The 20,942-nt window shown below is 45.1% G+C and overlaps 1 protein-coding gene across 1 annotated transcript in view; it reads right to left on the bottom strand.

The window, feature by feature from the left end:
* LOC118119526 (contactin-associated protein-like 4) overlaps positions 1 to 20,942 on the bottom strand; it is a 49,530-nt gene that overhangs the window by 1,926 nt on the left and 26,662 nt on the right. The window contains exons 7-24 of the mRNA XM_047342476.1: positions 18,473 to 18,648; positions 17,709 to 17,855; positions 16,760 to 17,027; positions 16,163 to 16,309; positions 15,885 to 16,056; positions 12,323 to 12,429; positions 11,123 to 11,242; positions 10,820 to 11,020; positions 10,301 to 10,463; positions 9,483 to 9,610; positions 8,960 to 9,130; positions 7,379 to 7,597; positions 6,026 to 6,265; positions 5,218 to 5,445; positions 4,008 to 4,141; positions 3,323 to 3,410; positions 2,118 to 2,333; positions 575 to 646 (exon numbers count right to left, since the gene is read on the bottom strand). Coding sequence (XP_047198432.1) covers positions 575 to 646; positions 2,118 to 2,333; positions 3,323 to 3,410; positions 4,008 to 4,141; positions 5,218 to 5,445; positions 6,026 to 6,265; positions 7,379 to 7,597; positions 8,960 to 9,130; positions 9,483 to 9,610; positions 10,301 to 10,463; positions 10,820 to 11,020; positions 11,123 to 11,242; positions 12,323 to 12,429; positions 15,885 to 16,056; positions 16,163 to 16,309; positions 16,760 to 17,027; positions 17,709 to 17,855; positions 18,473 to 18,648 — 2,997 coding nt within the window. The remainder of the gene's footprint in view (positions 1 to 574; positions 647 to 2,117; positions 2,334 to 3,322; positions 3,411 to 4,007; positions 4,142 to 5,217; positions 5,446 to 6,025; positions 6,266 to 7,378; positions 7,598 to 8,959; positions 9,131 to 9,482; positions 9,611 to 10,300; positions 10,464 to 10,819; positions 11,021 to 11,122; positions 11,243 to 12,322; positions 12,430 to 15,884; positions 16,057 to 16,162; positions 16,310 to 16,759; positions 17,028 to 17,708; positions 17,856 to 18,472; positions 18,649 to 20,942) is intronic.

Raw genomic sequence — 20,942 nt, 5'->3', positions numbered from 1 at the left:
CATCGTGTGTCTGTAACTGTTCCCACTGAAGAAGATTACATCACCGTGGGACTTTGTAAAATGCTTGTTTTCAAACGGTGTAAATCAGAAGCCGAGAAGCCGATAGGAGGCCGAGCACCTGCTCCACACAACAAACTGGGAAGTGGCCAAACAGGTACAGAAAACAAATTGCTTCTGCTCCATCATTAGTGCTGCGGTCTGTTCACTCTCTGCAGGCTCCCAGGGCAATTCCAGCTATTAGAGGGTCTCTGCACCGACGTTAGCTAATAAAATAAATGGACGGTCTTTGTGCCTGGAGAATAACGTCATTTTTATTCCAATTAGTTGTGTTTGCTTTTGTGCGCTCAGACGCGGTCGTGCTGCGTGAGGGACGGCTCAGGGGCTTTTAAGGCTTTTCATTTACACAGCGTGCGGTTCAGCGTTTAGACGTTACTTCAGTGTGAGAAGTTCTCCTGCTCTCAGACGTAGGGAAAGAAAGAAAAGAAACGTAAGTTCAACTGAGTCTCAAACTTAAACTGAAACGTCCTCACTGCTTTCTCTGCGTGACTGATGATACCGGCGGTGCTGCAGTTACCTCCAATTAAAGCTGAGTCCGTCCTCATGGCGTTGACTAACGGCTGACCTGTCTCCACGGGTCCAGACTGACCTGCAGCACAGAGAGAGACAGACAGAAGACAAGGGAAACGAGGAGGTGAGAAAGGAAAAGACAAGAGGACGGAAACAATCCTGTGAGCTGCTTCTTCAGCTTCCTGAACAGAACCACGGCTCAGTTTGATCTGGACCAAAACCACCTTGAGGAACGTTTCACACCTGATATTTGGTTCAGTCCTTTTGGATCTAAAGCATCTGAGGTTTCTGACAAAATATGACTTTTACTATTCCCTGTCCACTTACTTCTTTATATTCTTTCTGCTACATCAACATCAAAACACCCACATTTGATAAAACTTAAGATTCAAGCGGCGCCGAGAGAGAAACCTATTGGTTTTCCTGTTGTTTCCCGACTTCCTTGTGTTTCCTGTTTGGCTCCAGTCTCTGTTTCCATGTTGTGTGTGAATGTTCTGGTTCTGCTCTTCCGCCTGAGCCCCTGCAGCTGATCATCTGAATCATTGCTGCGAGCCACTGCAGCGGAAAACCCCGGCTCTGGAACCTCAGTGGTCCAGATGCCTGAACCTCGTTGATTCTCAGCCTCAGGTCCACAACCTGCCACGTCCACGTGTCTGTCTGCTGCTGCCTGTTCAGATTGATGATTCCCAGTCTGCTCTGCGCTGCCAGCTGCAGCCCGGCGTCCCGCTCTGATGCCTGCAACACACTGACGTTCCCATCTCCCTATAAACCAGGTCCAACCCTCAACCCTCTCCTGCCAAACCACGACCAACTGGGACTCAGGCTGCAACCAACTGGCCTTTCTGGTCCTGGAGCTTTTGTTTTCCATGTTTGTCTGAGTTTGTCAGTCATTTATTGTGAAAATTAATGTCTGGAAACTTGCTTGAGGAAATTCATCAGTGTTTTTAAATCAAAGTTTTGATTTGAACATGCAGAAGAAAACTGCGGCATTTAGAAAACCAATTAAGTCAATGGGCTAAACACAGAAAACTTCCATCATGGTCCATTTAACAGCAGAGAGTTTTCTATGAGACACACGCTTGACATTGTAAAAGCCGACGAAAGACAAAAACTAAAACTTCTGACATTGCAGAGCTGAGCCTGAGCGTCGGAGACGTCCTGAACCTTTTACTGTGCAGACAAAACATCCACAAATATCTGTCCTACTGGTTTTAAAGTTGAAGTGAAATTTAAATCCTCTTCACTTGACTGATTATGAAGCTTCACACAACACAGTTCTTAAACCGAGCCTCTGGGAGATCTCTTCCCCTGACGCCAGTGGAGTGACGTTTGAGAGGCAGAATTATGACGAGACAAACTGTAAACGTTTGTGGAAAAAGGTCGAACAGCACCGTGAATGTTGAGTTTTTTAACAACTTCTTGTTCAATTTACTGTTAGCGTGCAGAATTTACTTTTCTTCTCGTGTTGGCGGCTAAAACCAAACATCTTCGGGTTCATCCTGAACTTTGGGCCGACTGCAGTCAGCAGGAAGAGCTAATTTCCCTCTGACCTGATTGGTGATGTGTGGTTTCTGCTGGATGGGGATTTGTTGAAGTGGAGCCGCAGATGGACGGGACCAGCGGGCCGGTGACCGTGACGGGGCTGGTGTCCGGGTGGAGCAGGGCGGCCTTCAGAGGGCTGATGGAGTTGAAGAGGACGGCGGAGAGGCAGCCGGTGAAACCCAGCGAGCCGAGCCGAGCCAGCTCCGGATCCATCTCCCCGGGGTCTGCAGAGAAAGACACAGCACATTGTGGATATAATATGCATGAAACATTTTGTACTTGTCTAATTTGACCTAAAAAAAGCCTCGTATCATTGGTTCAATCAAGAAACGCTGATGAGGACGGACTCGACGTTTTGCAGTGGCCGTGCTACACCCGGGTCAGGAAGTCCCAGCGCCTCTCGTCTCATTAACAACCTTTTTCTTAGTCTGTCTCCGAGGACACAATCCATAAAGAAAACACAACTAGGTCATGACAAAGTGAATTACGCTGCTGTCATGACTCCGCTACACATCAGATCTGTGTCACAGGCACAGCAGACGGTCAGGAAACAGGAGCACAGGTATAGAACTGTCTCACATGTTTTAAAATCAATTTCCAGGTTTAATACAGTAAATAATCAGTCTATCCTTCACACAGTCTTTAAATTTTGTATCAGAGCAACCTGAGGTATGTTCTTTACCATATCTGGCCAAACTTTAGAGTTCAAACACATATGGAAGTACGTGTATTTGTTCTGTAGCTATATCTAGAACAAATACAGTACCTGGTCTGTTAAGTTTGGCAAAGTTGTTGTATAAACATTATCTTTAAAGAAAGACCAGTCTGATAAAAGCAACAGTACAAGCTGTGTATAATGAGCCGTGTCCTTAACGTCGCCTCAGTGTTTAAACCAAGTGGTGCATGTGTTGCATAGACCTGGATATCAAGACCTTTTGTGGTCATATGACAGGAACGTCCAGTAAAACACCTTCTGTAAGAAATCCTGCGTTCGCTGTCAAATAGAAGCTTTGCATCTGTATTTGTGAAATATTGTTTCAAGGTCACGCAGAGCCCTGACAACATGGCCCCAGTGAAAAGCTGTGTCTCGTAATCTCATCCCGTTGTTTCCGTCAAAACAAATGTGTCGTGATTTGATGAATGAAAATCCAGATGGGTTCAGATCCCACTGCAGCTTGCAAAGTCCCCGGGCGTTCGATACCCTCTCACTCACGGTGCACTCTGCCAAGAGTCAGCAACCTGATGCCGTTGAATTCCACGTCAGACGTCAGGTTGAAGTCGTCTTCGGTGTCCTGGTCAATCTGAAGGACAAAGAACCCACATCACAGTTAGAAGCTCAGAACATAAAACTACACGACAGAAAACGATAATAATTTGAAAAAGAACCACATGTTTTAAGAGGTAAAATATACTTTAGTTTTTCTCCCCATGATTTTTAAACCACTGATTTAACCAAAAGTAAACATAAACAAAGATGGATAGAATCTCATGGTCTGGTGAGTGGACCTCAGATGAGAATAATGTGGATATAACAGTGTCCTGCTCCCTGATATTAGATGTTCAGAGGTCTTGAATGAGCTGCTGAGAACAGTTGTGTATCATCAGCGTACAACTGGAGCTTAAATGCAGATCATCTGTGAATCAGGTGCCTCGAGGTTACACTCTAACTCAGCCCAGCAGGAGAAGGAGCATGTGGAAAGTTTGGAGGAAAAATCTCCCTGAGAGTTTTGCCTGCAGCTCAGGCTTCATCATGTCTGAATGTTTCCTGCAGCTCGTCGCTGCCGTCTCCTCGTTGCTTCTCCTTCTGGTCGCTGGAGTTGACAGAAGCTGCTGAGAACGTCAGGCTGACTCATCTGAGCAGAACAGTGCAGCCTCTCGTGTGTACGTGTGTTTGTTACCTGCACAGAAACAGCATCTGCCCGTCTGCTGATAGTAACCGTGTGGAGATGCCCGTTGGCGAGGTTCCTCGCTTTGCTCCTCAGGATTTCTGCGTCTCTGCTGCTGTCGAGTCTGTAACGAACCTCCAGCTTCTCTGAACACACAACAATCAACAAAACATCACACTGGCTTTCTGATTAACAAATTAACCAAACATTTGTGTTGTTCACTGATTAAATACTGTAATTATCCACTTTTTAGTTTTCTGTAAAAAAAACCCACACCTGATTACATTTAGTAAAAGCAGAACTATTGAAATTGTCTTTCTTTGCTAAATTTGTCATCTATTGCCATCTATGTCAATAGAAATGTATATTAGTAAGTATTAATATGTATTAGGCGAAGTCTGGATGTTCCAGGTCAACAGCGGCTGAATAATAAACTGAAAAGAATTCAATATTTAGAAAATTAGGGCCAAATGCTGCCAATAACTCCGCAGAGAATCAAGTTAATTCATTCGATTTTCACGGGTGAGAGGGTTTCTGATGACTAATTCAAACGAGCAGATCTTGAATAACAGCCGTGAATGTGTGTGTTCTTCATGAGGCCACAGAGTAATCTGAACAGTACGGAGGAGATTGTTTGTATTGTTTGCATAATTCATCGTTTTTCATCCGTGCTAATTCTTTTTTTTTTTACCACTTAGCATTTGCAAGAGGAGGAGAGACAAAGCAGAGTGACACAGAACCGACAGATTCCACCGAGTGTCAGCGAACATGAAAGATGGAGAAAGACGGTGACGGCTCAAATTTCCACTTCTAAAAACACGTCTCTGTTTTCTAACTGAAGTCTTTATAGTTTCTGGAACAAGATTTGAACGGAGGACAACTTGTTTATAGCTGATTCGATCACAGCAGTCCTCCAGCTCTCAGATGAATTCATATTCATGTGAACCATAACCTTAAAAACTCACCACGGCAATAAAACTCCCTCAAGTCAAACTGAATATTTGTTCAACTTAAATGAACGAGGAAACAGTATAGTGGGCGTTTAACAGATGGAAAAAATATTTGCACAGTTACACGTCAATGCAATTCATAGATTGTGATTCTGTTTTGATTTGCTTTTGAATTTGCACTGGTTAAGAATATGCAGCTGTCATAATACTGACCTCTGGACAGGGACAAATAAGTGATTATTAAAATCACGACAGAGGTAAGTGGAGCTCACCGTGCTTGTCGAGCAGCAGAGCCAGGTACTCGCTGTGGGAGGAGCTGACGTAGAGCAGCAGCGACGGACTCTGGCTGGTCCTGAAGCTCAGGGAGATGTTCTCTGCTCTCAGGGTCACGTCGGAGTAGATGGAGGACGGCACGCCGCTGCTCCTGCTCGGCCCGGTCGCCGCCTGCTCCTTGAACGTGTAGCTGATGGAGGTGCCCGCCTTGAAGCTGGCTGAGACCTCTGCAGGGGGAGGTGATATCACAAAGTTTGAGCTCAAACTGGAGCAACAACCAGGTGCGTTTAAAGGGACTTGAACCGAACCCGAGAAACACGTGATACAAGAACACAAGGGCATTTTCTAACATGACAGCGAGTAATTTCTTACCCTTTTATCAGTATTTTCTCAAAAGAAATGTATATGTTTCTTATCATATATATGTTTAAAAACTAGATGGTTTAAAAAGCCTAAAGTACAATTGAAGAAAACCTCTGTTGTTATATGGATATTAACTCCAGTGTTTTCCTTCAGTTTAGCACAACACAAGTATTTTGTAACTCTGGTATGAATGAGAAAGTTGATGATTGATGCTTAAAGCAAACACTTCAAATCAGCCAATCACAAACTTTATAATTGAAGATAAACGTCTTATATCACAATTCCCCCCCCGATCAGGACGATTAGCAGCTGTGTAGAATAAGGATTTGATGTGTCGAGTGCACGGAGGTGTGTCGAGCAGCTGTACAGCGACAGGGCTGCTGATTGTTTCTGCACGTCCTCTCTCCACACTGGTTTATTTCCAGAGCCCCTTCAGACACGCACCTCGGTCGCAGAAGGCTCCGGTGTAGGCCGACGGGCCACAGCTGCAGGAGAAGCTGCTGGTTCTCTCCACGCAGCGGCCCTGGTTCTGGCACAGGGAGCCGTAGCTGCTGCAGTGGCCCGGACATCCCGCCTGAACCCCGGGGGTGATCCTGGCTCTCTGCTCCAGGTCCAGGGTGACGCCGTTCAGCTGCAGAGCACGGATACATCCCCGGAAGCCCTTCTGCCTGGACGCTGTGCCCCCTGAGGACACACAGGAAACAGCCTCGCTCTACAGTTTGGTCTGACAGGATCGATTCTGAATTGATTTGAGAAGTTAGAGCTATGGGATGTTTTTGTTGATAAATGACTTGAAGCAATGATTCTATTAACACTGAATTTTCAATCTCATTGATTAGTTGACTGATCATTTATGGAGCTAATTTCATTTCAGTCATTTCTGCAGGACACATACTTTTCTATCTTTTACCTCCAGATCATTGTGTGTCAGATTCTATATTATATCCACCAGACTTTCTATTCATTTCTGCAGGACGGTATGAAAACCAACCTTGACATTTTCATTACGTTGTGTATCCATCACAGTTATACACGAACATCAGCTCTGTTTTATTTCTCTTTCTGAGCTCCATTACTTTTGCATGGTAATGCAGTAACTTTATCAAAAATACACGATGTTCTCTGTGGCTGCTTATGCAACTTAAGCAGGTTTGAAGACTCTCTTCACTCCGTACATCACATCTGTAATCAAACTGCACAGAGACACAGACGGTATTTGATTTTAATATTTGCTCAACAACTTCCAGACACAACATCTGTCACCAGCCTCCTGCTGAATTATTCAAATGACCAGGTGATGAAATGCAGTGAAACACAAACTGGCCGGTGAGAAAGTTAAGGAGCCGCCTCTGCACCGTCTGCCTGGCGGCCGAGCACCATGCTGACTGTCCACATCTGGGAAGTTGACGGACTGTCAGTCTCTCTGACAGGTGGCTTGTCCTGCCTGTCCTGACTGGGACACTTATTTTCCCTCGTCTCCGGCTGAATTTAGACTCCTGAGATTATTGTTTTGTGACTTCTCGCATTACAACCTCCAACTCGGAGTCTCAGACTCGCCCGGGTAACAAGAACTGCTCTCGACTGATTGATTGAGTTTGAATATTGTGACAAGTTGTTCTGGAATTTGGAAATGTGAAGAAAAGTAATAACTGTGTGGCCAAAGACCTTGTCTGAATATTGCAAAGATATTCTTTCTATAATGATGTTGTAAAGGGCAGTTTTGAATTGCCTTTCATTTCTGAAACACAGACAGACACACACACAGACGCACACACACACACACACACAGACACACACCTATGAATAGTTGACTGTTCAGCTGCAGGTGAATGTGTCCGTCAGCAGGAGCCTCCTGAGCGGCAGCGGGGAGCTCGTCAAGGCGAAGCGTCGCCTCCTTGACGTTGCGCTCGGCTCGGATGCGATGCCACCTGTTGTCATCGAGGGGGAAGGCGGCCTTCACGCCGACCTCCAGCGGACCGTTACCCACGTCGAAGGAGAAGAGGACCTCAGTGGAGGCTGCAGCAGGAAGGAGGGAAGATCACGACTCAGTGGAAATAGTCGTCAACATCAACATCATATTATCAACTCATCATTTCTCTCTGCAGCCGTGTTCAACCCATAGACTGAATATAAAGATGGACCAAAGGGTGCAGTGTAGGTCACCAACCCTGCCTCCTCCATGTTAGCAGATGGGACATGGATGAAACTAAAATGATACCTAAAAGTCATAAATACAGTACGAACAAGCTCCTGTTGAATTTCTGAAAGCACACGATCCAGTTGTTGTAGCTGTTGTTCGTATCATCGTTTAAAACAAAACCTGCAGTATTTATTTACCAAACAAGAAAAGAAAAGCATTGAATATTGCATTTCATATCCAATTAAAATCTCCTAATGATATCATTCTGTCTGTACTTCAGAGATTGTTTCCTGCAAAGTGCCGCGTGCTCATTCTGCACCTGTTTGGTTTTCTCATTTGCTGCTCGACTATAAACGACCCTTTATGTTTCTATCTGTTTTCACCGAGGACTCTTATTCCCTGTAAGAGCTCCAGGAGACGATGAAGTGAGGAGCCGGTCGACACTGATGAGAAAACAATATATGTATATATATATATATATATATGTATATTCAGACTCAAGTAATTAATCATTAGAGCGAAGCAAACAAACATCAAACACCGACCAGCTCAGGAGGACGTCACACCAGAGAGCGGTTGTCATGGCAACGAGTTACAACGACGACTGGACAGCTGTAGATTTGACAACCATCAAAGATAAATATCTTCTTTAAGTCCTTTAACAGAAATCAGCAAAGCTCTGACATGTACTGACCGTGAGTGACATTGACTCAACACAATAAATCACTAACAAACGTCACCAGTTGAAGGTTGGAGACCAGACGGCTGCCCGGAGTTTAAACCCTGATTTTAAACCTTTGTATCTTGTGAGAAAATATATTGTCCGTCATAAAAACGTCCCGTTTCTATCAAGTTCAGCTCCAGTGTCACGCTGCATTACCTTTAGCAAGTCACATTAAATGATACAACACTTTCCTGTGGAGAGCTACAACAGCTCACGCCACGTGAAGGGCGATGAGCGGTGACGGTGCGACGATATCTCAACGGCAGAGAACTGTGGTAGTTATAAAGGAAATGTACTGCGGCAGGCGGGAACAATGACACTGCAGTGATTTCCCAGAGGAGGAAAAGGTATATTTCTTCTCTGGGTTTAAAGGATCTGAGGCGGAGCTTGAGGCAGGAGCGTCGCCCCCCCAGCTGAAACTGCAGCCACCACCATGATCCTTCCTTCCTCAGGTCGTGCTCCACATCTCAGCGCCGTCCGGATTAGACGTCTAACCTGAAAGCTTTTCACTTACAGCTGAGTTCGATCCGGATGAAGTCCTTGATGCCCAAGTTTTCCAGGAAGACGCCGGAGGATGAAGTGGTCTTAAAGAGGAAGGAGATGTCGGCGCTCAGCTCTCCGTGGAAGGTGGGAAAGTGGAGGTACGATGTCTCCTTGTCGAAGAAGGCAGCGTTCCAGACATTTTCTGAAAAAAGAAATAAAATAAAAGATAATATAAGAGTTTAGAAGAGGAAATGAGATCGAAATTTATCATTAAAATGTTGCAGACCATTGACTGTGAGTAAAGATGGACGAGATTAAGCCGAGATATCCGAACAAAATATCCCATATTGTGTCGATTACGTAATTTGGAGCCGTGTCCTTTCCACTAACAGGGAGGAGGCACCGCAGCCAGCCACCAGGGGGCGATTGAGACACTTTGGTGAGCCGTCATGTCGTCCATCTTTATATAGTCTACGAACATGACATACAACATGTGTCATTTAAAAACACACGCAGCCTACAGGGTGACAATGACGGCTCTGGACTGGACTTACTGTCTCCATGGCAACGGAGTGGTCCTACCCTGTAGGCGCCTTCCGAGCCGGGCCGGTGCACGTCGCCCAGAACCAGGGATCTGACGGGCAGGTTCTCCTTGTGGGTCAACAGGCCCGAGTCATTGGCCCTGGAAGGAAGAGGAAGGTCGAAGGAGGAGGAAACAGAAACATCAGGAGGAGAAACAGGAAGAAAAAAGATGAAGTTTCATCTTTAGCATAAGAAGGATGAGAGAGAGAGAGAGAGAGAGAGAGAGAGAGAGAGAGAGAGAGAGAGAGAGAGAGAGAGAGAGAGAGAGACAACAGAGAGAAAGAGAGAGAAAGAGAGAGAGAGAGAGAGAGAGAGAGAGAAAGAGAGAGAGAGAGAGAGAGAGAGAGAGAGAGAGAGAGAGAGAAAGAAGAGAGAGAGAGAGAGAGAGAGAGAGAGAGAGAGAGAGAGCGAGAGAGAGAGAGAGAGAGAGAGAGAGAGAGACAACAAGAGCGAGAGAGAGAGAGAGAGAGAGAGAGAATAATAAATAGTCTGATTATCGTTATCTTTGGTGACATGAGAGGAGGAAAAACAGGAAGAAGTCTGGAAATGAAAAGGGAAATTCATCAACACAAATAAAAGCAAACACAGAGGATGAATTATTAAAAACGTATTAAATATTGTTTACAGATTAAAGCGCGTCTCGTAAACAGGATCATTAGTAAACTCTACCTGCCCGTTAGGACGTTTAGTCGTCTACGACCTTATGAGTTAAACCAGGCAGGGCCAATGTGTCACATCATCATATTTCCAAATCACGTCATCTTCGTTGACATTAATAAATGAGCAGTACCAGTCAGTGCGGTCAGCGTCACAGTTGCAGTGGTGTTTGGGGTCGACACAGGTCTGACGCAGGCTGCAGGAGCAGCGCTGGCTGCCCGGGGGGGCTCCGGCCCAGTGGGTTTGTCTGTGACCTTCACCTGGACCCCCCACCCACCAGCTGAGAGGGGAGCCGTCTGGAACACACACACACACACACACACACACACACACACACACACACACACACACAGATTCATAAATCACAATCTGCCTCACAGGGCTTGACAATCTGTGCAAGGTTCGACATCCTCGGTCATTAATCCTCGAAAAATGCAGAAACCACAGGGAGTGGAGGGAACCCGCTTCCAGGACGGACAGAAGTCATTTTTTGTGATAATGTTTTTCGGACATTTTCACTCACTTTCCAGAAAGTAATTAATGGATATTGATGAAAAGAATCTGTCATATTTAGAGGACTAATATCTGAGTGTGTGCAATTTGGTGCAGAAATGAACATCAGGATCTTCCACGCGGTGTCACCGCTCCCGACCTGGTGCGTGGAGAAGACGTGACCTCCTGCAGTGGTAGGTCAGCTCCTGCTCGCAGTGCTCCGATTGGCCCACGACGGCGGCCAGCTGCTCGTCTTTGGCGGCGTACTCAAAGTGAGCCGAGTGCCGAGTCTTTCCCGGCGACGGTCGAACTCTGGTCAGCTCGGTGTTGTTGTGCTGAATCACCGTCCACGTCACGTCCTCTGGTGGGAGACAGAGAAAGCACTGATGAGAGAGAGAGAGAGAGAGAGAGAGAGAGGGGGAGAAGCTGGACACCAGTGTGTGTTGATGTGTCTGTCAGCCACCTGTCACATTGCAGTATATGAGCTGAGGTCCGATGGGGCCGCTGCCGTCCACATCGATGTAATAAGACCCCGACGTGTTGCCTTTGTGTTTGTACGCCTCACAGGACGGCTCGTGTATCGCTGAGGAGACACAGACAGACAGCGTCAGATTCCACTCTGTCTTTCCCGGAGAGACGGAGACATCTTGGGGACCAGCTGTTTGAATCATTCTAATCAAAACCAGGTCGTCTGACTGAGTAAAGGAGGAATCACAAGAGGAGGAGGTTATGTTTTCACCATATTTCCATGAAACTTGATGGAACATGGGTTGAGAAAACAGTTTGGCATGGATCTAGATTTTTGTTATCACTTTCTTTGACATTTTTGATGTTTTCACCAATTTCCCAGGGAGTAAGTCTTGGATGGATGAAACAGATTCAGGGGCCTGAGCCTCGGCTCTACTCTAGTTTTGTGTCTGTATTTGAAATGTTGTCCCCACCAGCACTTTGCATGTTCACTGCAAAGTGCTGCTGTTTTCTGAGGGAATTGCAGTCGAACTACAACAGATCAACACTGACCCTCGTCTCCACATTATCACACAACATGAATACAGAACACGGCACAAATCATTTTTGGGAAACAAAAAACAAAATCAAATCTTTAATCAGTGAAAGTGTGAAAACTTCATAAAAGTGGTTTACTGCTCAACCACAGATTCTGGACCAGACAAGTTTCAAGTGAATAAGTGACTCTAACAACTGTTGTGAAGCAACGAGCAACATATTGATCTTTCTTGAGCTTTTTAAAAATTCCCTCGTCCCATGTGCAGCGTCGACTGCAGAGTAAAACACTTCAGTTCCATCACCTCTGAATAATGAAGCTTGTGAAAACCTCTCGTGTGTAAGTCATTGTTTTGGCTGAAGACTGCAAAACTATATTTACTTTTCCAGTACAAAACGATATAACTCATGAAATCACTTTAATAACAGAGACTCCTCCTTCACCTTCTCCTCTTCCTCTCTTCCTCCTGCTCCTCCTCTAAATCCCTCTCTCTTTGCGTTTCCTCAGCAGCAGCAGCCACACACTGACGACTGCAGCAAAGAGCTTTGACCCTCAGCTCCACCAGCGTCCACAGGGACCTGACACTAATGCCTCATTAGAGGAAACACCTACACACCGTGCTTCTGATCTGTGAAGAAGAAGAAGAAGAAGTGCTCTTACAGCTGTGACAGGTTGCTCCACTGTAGCTGGTGCCGGAGCAGTTGCAGTGGAAGGTGCTCCACGACTGACTGCAGGAGCCACCGTGTTCACAGTGATTCGGGGAACACCTGAGAGAAGGAGACAGAAAAGAGAGGACAAGCTTCGACTCCGCTCCAATAATTTGCTGAAGTGGAAACTCACACTTTTTTTACAAACCCGAGGGAAAGTCTAGAATTACTGTCCCGCGAGTGTCTGCCTCCGGCAACCAGAACAGATTCAGTCTACATGAAGCCCGGGATCGAATGGCTGAACTTCTGGTCGGTGTATGACCCGCTTTACCTCCTGAGACACAGCCGCCAAAATGTGTGTTTTCAGAAGAGCCGTGGGCGAAATGAACACAAGGAGCCAGAGATCAAGACGCTCATCTCACAGATGTTTGTGAAAAGAGCAGGAAATCCAAACCAGAGAGTGCAAGTTACAGACATAACATAAAATATTACACAAAAATGACAAATTATAAGGTTCAGGTTGAGGTATAATTATGTGTCGTTACTGTAAAATAAGAGAAACTTCCTCTCAAAGTTTCCTGCTTTATCTTGGACTTCACCTCTGATCACTGTAGAGAAACGTACTCAATGTTAATCCACTGCCCTCAACTATAAACCTGACTTTTCACTGCCCTCTGTATTAACTATGGTCTGTTTATGGCTTTTATCACCTTAATAAAATGTCACCCATCGAGACTCTGTGGCTCTTTGTGTGTTTTTCTAATAGTTAAACGGCACAAAGGCATTTCAGACTTTGTCCACGGAGACATCTCTGCCTTTTCCTTTCAAGGACTTTGTTAATAATGATAATGAAAAGATAAAATAGCATCAACTCTTGTGCTTAATGGAGTTGAGTTATCAAAAACTGCAATTTGCATGGTGATCTTTGCGGTTTTCTCTGCTCGGAAATAGAAAGGGTTGATTTCATAAGAAGAGTTCTTCATTTCTTTGTCTTTCCCTCAGTCTACTCAGTTTTTATTGAAGCAAGTGCATGTGTGTGTGTGTGAAGAGAGAACTTCAAAATGTTCCCCTTGTCTGAAACATCCGTTCAACACGACTGAATAACGAAACTCTTACACATAGAAAAGATTTATCAGATTTTTCCAGATTTCTCTGGTGTTATTCTTTTGTATCCGAAACACCACACACTCTAAAACACGTTGGAGAAAACTCTGCTCCCGTTAACTCATATTTATTTTCCTTCAGCCTTGTGTCAGGATGGAGCTGGAGGGGCAAGCAACACAAGAAAAGAGGAGGAGGAGGAGGAGGAGGGAGGAGGAGGAGGAGGAGGAGGGGAAGACAAAATGATGGAGATACCATAGAGGAGAGGGAAATACAGGAAGGGGAAGTGAGGGTGAGAAAGGGAGTGGGTAACCACGTTAGTGAGGCTAAACGAGGTCGGCGATATGTGCAGAGAGACGGAAAGAGAGAAAAGAGAGAAAGAGAGAAAGAGAGAAAGAGAGAAAGAGAGAAAGAGAGAGAGCAGCGCAGCTTGTATGTTTAATCTTGTAGTCGGGGGGGAAATTCACTGCAGGAAAAGGCCTGACTCAGCAGACTTGTCAGACGGGAAACTTTGGTTTTTATCACCAATTTCTTTTTTGCATTCTCTTTGTTTTTCCTGAATATAAGTTAGAAATGGAGGCAGCTGCAGCTTTTCCATTAACTCCACTGCTTTTAATATATATTCAATGTAAATTCTGATGGTCCATTGTGGCCGTGTTTACCCGGAATTATTCATTTCGAGCAAAAGGGCAATGGGTTCATGGATGAATTCATATGAACGGTCATGCAGCACAGATTTCAGTTTACAGGAGGTTGGAGGTGAGCGGCTGGAGAAGTGAAAAAATCCAATTTTTCAACTCGATATTTCACTGAAAGAAAACCCGCTTGGTGGATTATATGTTTACCATTTAGCAACGGGCTTTAATCATTCGGAACAAAGGTCTAAGGTCAAGTTGCGAGAACGATGTGTTACAGTGGAGCTTGAATTCTCTGCATCACAGAGTCAGAGACTCATCACAGGTCATGGTTCCTTTATGATATTTGATGAAATGTCTGGAATATTGATTCTGTGCAATGGTGGAAATGTATTTTTCGATTGAGCGATAACTGTGGAGGGTCAGAAGAGTTTTATTCTCATGCATGTATGTATCCACCACTTCATATATAGATGAACTGCTAACTTCCTCCCACTGTGGAGAACTGAAACAAAAATATGCCAAATACGAACGCCACCATTTTATGGATTTGGAACCAGAGTAGTGATCGTGGTCAGTCTCAGCTGTCAATCACATCAACTCTTGACTTTGACTTTTGGGTATAATCGTCATATCCATCTTTATGCCTATGTCTATGGACGTGAAATATAGTCTGCATAAAACTACAGACTGACAAACAGCTGCTGGCAGACGACGTAGTGATGATGGACAAGGAGCAGAAGAGGGCAGTAATCACAGATGCAGAAATCAAGAAGAAGGAGTGAGAACGTGGGGCTGCAAGAAAAACTGGAACAGATGTGAAAGGTGAGGTCCAAACTGCTCCCAGTGGTAGTGGGAGCATTCAGGGCCAAACTGGGAGACTTCTGTTCTGTTGAACTGGAGCAAATAAACACAATGCAAAGATGGAAGTGATGATGACGACGACGATGATCATCTGGCAACAACTATTTGAAGCAGAAGCAGAAAGCGAAACCGGTCCAAATCTGAGATCTTTTTCTGCAAACATGCCAAATATCGCTCCGTCCACCGGCGGTAACTTTGAAACAACATCCTATAATTTCTCCGAACTCACAAACTGAGACAGAGCAGCAGTCAGAGCCAAGCAGAGGAAACACTGGAGGCAGAACCACGATTTGGCAGCAATCAGCAGAAGAGAAAAATTATGTTTTTCTTTGCGCTCATTTCACTCTGGTCCCTGCTGAACAATAACGCTAACTGTATGTTTGTGTTAGTGTGTGTGTGTGTGTGTGTGTGTGTGTGTGTGTGTGTGTGTGTGTGTGTGTGTGTGTGTGTGTGTGTGTGTGTGTGTGTGTGTGTGTGTGTGTGTGTGTGTGTGGCTCCTGGATAGTGAGTCCTCTCTCTAACCGTCCATACAAGAATCCCAGCTTCACACAAGTAAATCACATTTCCAAGAGCACATTACAGCCCAGGGAGAGAAGCTCCACCTCATGTGATGCTAAATGATGGAAAAACAATAATACTAATAATACCAGGACTGTTTTCCTGGTGAGAAAAAACATTTGGGGAAAACACTGGAAACTGTTGCAGTAATTCCCTCTGTGTCTAATAATCCATACGTAACCCAATTTCACAGGAAACCAGTCACGGAGCCTCCGGGGGAGATTAACAGGATTTACAACGAACAAGTGACAATGAAATTAAACATTTGAACAACATTGCTTCCTTCTTCTCTGTCAATGTCCTCTAACAAATAGTTAAGCACATTGAATAATCTGCATTTTCGTGCAGATTCGTTTCTGCCGAAAAGCAAAGCATCAGATTCTCTTGAAATAAACAAATGGTGTTCTGAGGTCGGACCTGTCAATGATGCCACACATGTCGACCTGCAGGTGACTGTAGTTTCCCAGCAGCCTCTGCTGCACCTTGATCAGATCCAGATGTTGGTTGTCCACGGTCAGCCGACGCATGCATCCCTGGAAAACCTTGAAGGGGTTCATGCACTCCTGGCTGCTGCCTTCAGAGGGACAACCTGCGCACGAGAGGAAAAGACACGACGCGAAGGACACGTGACACGAGGTTTCAAGTTTAAAACACCCCAACTCTGCATGTGTTCATTTCTTCATCCCTCTTCTTACCCCCGAAGAAGAGTTGAGCTGTGGTAACGACAAACGAGGGACTGGCCTGAGCAGCGGCTCCTTCGTCTCCGTCCACTGCGAGGGTCAGATGTCCTCGTCTGGAGGTCAGGACCACGGAGTGCCACTGACCGTCGTTCAGAGCTGAACCTGGAGACGCACACAGACACACACACCTTTCATCATCTGGGGCTGGATTCAATCATTTGACTCTGTGTCAGCTGCTAAACATCCTTCGTCTGTATCTGTCCACACAAAACACAGAATCACAACAAGACCCAAGATATTCATTCTTCAAGCACAAGTCAGTTACTTCTTTATAAAAGCTGGAGACAGTCGGTGTGGGTGAATTCAAGGATTCTTATTCGTCACATGCAAACAGACTCATGAGGTAAAACATGCAGTGAATTATAGTAATTTATGATGAACAGTATAGAAACAATAAAGATGATATTTAGAGTTTGAAGTGACCTGGAGTGAAAGTGACAGAAACAGCAGCGTGAGCAGAGACGCAAGAAAGTTCAGACAGAATTTAATCAAATAAGAAATAAGCATTAAAGAAAGTTCCCCTTTAAGTTGGAGGTCAGTGGTCGGACTGACCTGCGTCGAGCTCCAGCGGCGCCCTGCCGGGCTTGTGGGTCTGGAGGTGGAGCGCGGCTTTGCTCAGGTACAGCCAGACTGCACCCCCGTGGTTTGGGAGTTCAAAGGTCAGCAGCAGCCCGGCCTTGTTCCACGTCCGAAACTGAAGCCCCACCGTCAGCCCCGTCGATGACGCTGCGGCCGCCCTCGTTAACCAGAGGAAGCTCCGGGGGCCGGTGAACGTCACGGCGACGAAAATGGGTTCAGCACAGGAAAAGGTCACGTTGCCCTGAGATAGATGGAGGGAGGAGGAGGAGGAGGAGGAGGGGAGAGAGAAAATATTCTAGCATAAGAGGGAAAACACGATAAAGCATGAATATAAATTAATTTCCGAAGGGTGCGTGGCAGCGGGCTCACGCTCAGAGATCCAATCGGCAAGTCTCCTTAAAGAGCACGAGAGAATTACCATAGCGATAATAGCCGGGCTTAGAATAAGCACCAACAGTCAAACTGAAGGCCCCAATGTCACCCAACAGCTTTCTAAGGTCACGGAGGGAGGGTGACGAGTCGAGAGGCGGAGAGAGAGAGAGAGCGAGAAAATAAGGCGCCAATTAAATGACTGGGAGCAGTTGGCCGTCTCTGCGAGGGCTCATAGTTTGGAGAAGAGGTAATTACAGTAAATCCAGAGCCGGGGCAGCGACAGTGATATGTTACATCCCCGGTTCCCTCCGGGCGACGGTGAGTTTCTATTTCCAGTGGAGTGTGCAGCGCACAGACACATGATCAAATCTAAAAGCTCTTTGTGGAGTCGTTAAAGCGACGCAGGCTGAGGAAGGGAGATGCAGAGGTGTTGTGCATTAGCTTGACACAACACACACACACACACACACACACACACACACACACACACACACACTGTTTGCACTACAGTGTACACGTGGTGATATACGAACCCATACAAGCAGTTTACCTTCACAGCGACCCGCTGGTCCCTCTGTTGAGCGAGCTCCACCAGGTTCACGCCGTTGTAGATGAGGTTTTCCAAACAGCCGCAGAAATTTCGGTCCGACCCGAACGACCCGCGAGAGCCGAGGTCGTGGTCGGCGCCCACGCTCATCTGCACGGGAGAGACACGAGCACACGGGAAAAGATATGAGATAACTTTCTATAACATGGTGAAAAAGAAGGAACTATAATTTAACCACACTTTGGTTTGATTAATTTATAGAAATCAATTTATCTATTTATACTCAAAGCATAGTGCTGTGGATAAATATGCTGTCATGTTCCAAAATATGTTTCAAGGTGGGTTTCATTGGTTTCTGGATTTTAACTTTTACTCTCTTTGGTTTGTTGAGCATTTTGTCTTAAAGCCTGAAAAGTGCAATATACATAAAGTTTATTATTATTTTTATTATCATTAAAGGGGAACAGGTTTGACGTCTTAGTGCCTTTCTAGGTGTAATTCATTCCAATTGAATCATAGGTGCCCAAACTATTTTTAATATTTCAAATGAACTATGAAATATGCAATGCTAGTTTTAAGTATTCCAACTTCCCTGGACCTCATGTGCCCGTGCACCTCATTACACTTATCAATAGTTAAACTGCTCCTCATGAAGATAGAAGTACAAGTGCACACACACACACACACACACACACACACACACACACACACACACACACACACACACACACACACACACACACACACACACACACACACACACGCACCTGATCATGGTCCCAGTGGGCGAGTCCTGGAGGGATCTGCAGCCGCTCTGTGCTCTTGTCCACGGTGAAGTTGAGGTGATTGCTGTGATGCTCCACGGTGACCTGGTGCCAGTGCTGATCGTCTAACAGGCTGCCCAGAGACACCAGCTGCCGACCGGCTGCAGACGAGCTCCTGCCTGGAACAGAAGAGGAGGACGAGGAGGTGACGGCAGATAGAAGACGGGATGAGGAGAATCTGAAGGAGGAAGTTGACTCCTGTTTCACACACAGCTCCAGACCTCTAATTGTGTAGCTAATCCTGTTTGTTGTAACAGTTACCAGCCGAGTAAACAAGTAGGAGACGCAGTAACTCACTGAACTCTGCCATCTTTTCAATAATGTCATTTTACAATGGCTTTTACTTTGAAATTCTCCATCAGATTGTGCTGATATTGTCCGGGTGAGACTCTGAGCTGGTGAACTATCGATATCAAGTGTTTTCTTTCTTCTGGTTGTCTTGGCTGGACGACTTAAGAAATGTCTTTAAGTTTCCTGAATTCTGCTCTGACATCTTTAAATTTCAGAAATGCAGCATTTTCCTCCGTCTCCTTCGCTCAGTGGGAACAAAGTTAGCATCACATCCCAGTTTTCTCTTCATGAAACTGGTGTTTTTCTAGGTTTCTGACCTCTTTTTGAGGTTTCTAGTGGGAATCACATCTCAGAACCAAGTCAACACTCGCCGACCGAGACACAAGCATTAAGGTTTTCAGTTGAGGCGAAAATGGAGCTAAACGTCCTGAGTCATTAAATATGAATCAGAATCAGTTTAAAAGGAGACAACGTTGACTGCATGGGAAAAGAAAGAATGAGAGAGAGAGAGAGAGAGAGAGAGAGAGAGAGAGAGAGAGAGAGAGAGAGAGAGAGAGAGAGAGAGAGAGAGAGAGAGAGAGAGACGAGCAGAGGCCGAGTCACACGTGTTCGGTCATCAATCATCATTGATCCATCAGACAGACACTTGGCATCGCAGAGGGAGAAACCAGAGACAGACGGACGGAGAGGAGGACGGAGCGAAGCGTGGTCAATCATCATTGATCAGCACAATGATGGAGGACAGAGAGACGGAGACAAAGACAAAGTCAAGTGTGTTCAGTCATAAGACTGACGCTTCGTCCTAACTCTGTTTCCTAGAAATTACGTCGAGGTTCCACCGATGTTCAGCTGCAAATACGTTTAGAAAGAAACACAATTCAGTGCTTTGGTCCCAGGTTGTTTATCAATATGACAAAACACTGCAAGGTCACGCAACTTTGAGACAAACAATGAAATTCACTTGTTTCCCCACATCATTAGTTTTCTTATTATTATTAATAAGTTCTGATAAAGTTAAAAGTCCCTCCTGCCTCCAGCTGCAGAAGCTGTAGATGCACCAGATTAAAACTGCAGCCTGAGGGTTCGGACACGTCATCATTTAAAAATGCAAAATCTTCAATTCTTTTTTACCTTTATTACTCATATATTTCTTGCCCTGATTGTTATTATTCAAAATGAACAGTAGCCACAGCAACATCCTATTCTGCCATGAATACTCATGATTCTTGCTGTTTCAGTTTCTGGTGCACAAACAAGTCCACAAGTCAAGTGAAGAGAAAAATGTCTGATACGACATTATTCTAATCTTATTTTGTGTAATCTATATTTGTATAATTTGGGTAAGTGATGTAATGACCTCTAGGAGAGCAATGGAGCATCAATATGTGCTAAAAAAAAAAGGCGAGAGAAGAAGAACGGTAAATCTGAAAGAGCCGTGAAGAGTAAGTTTGAGAAATTAACTTTTCACAAAATGCTGCATTGATATCCGACATGTTCTGTCTTCATTTCTGGACATTGGGAGGAAGTGAAGTTGTTTATATATCTATAAATATATCTATTCTATATATACAGTTAATGTAGGGAAACATTCAACGTGTTTCTGAGTGTAAACAGAAGTTTTGCTGGTTTTACCTGAAGACTCCACAACTTTTAAATGGAAAGTTATAAAAACCAGTTGGTTGTAATAAGGTACAGATTACTTCTCACATTACAGATATGCAGAACGCTGAACCTCTTAAGGTGCATGTTTGTTCCCATTACATTAACTGGCTCAGTAGATCCATTACCCACAATGATAATGTTTGTTCCGTAAATGCTCTTCACGTCTTTAGTTGTTCCAAAAACTCTTTTTCTCTCTGTGATCTTCACGATCACCGAATGTTTCACTGATTCTCTCCAGGAACTTTTCCAAACCTTCCGGTGTTTTCTGACTCGAGAAGCCGCTGCAAGTTCCTCAAACCCTTTTAGCTTCGTACAGTTTGAGCTCCTGTGTCGGATCATTCCAGAAAGCCCCCCCCCCTCCCTCCCTCGAGGCAATATCACCTAATCATCATCTGTCTGCTGCTGCATTACAGCTCCTCGCTGCGACTCTGGATCTCATTTAGTTGGAAGACGTTGACGG

This window comes from Hippoglossus stenolepis, chromosome 12 (genome assembly GCF_022539355.2).
Source record: "Hippoglossus stenolepis isolate QCI-W04-F060 chromosome 12, HSTE1.2, whole genome shotgun sequence".
NCBI classification, from domain to species: domain Eukaryota; kingdom Metazoa; phylum Chordata; class Actinopteri; order Pleuronectiformes; family Pleuronectidae; genus Hippoglossus; species Hippoglossus stenolepis.
This window is presented reverse-complemented; position numbering and strand designations above follow the sequence as displayed.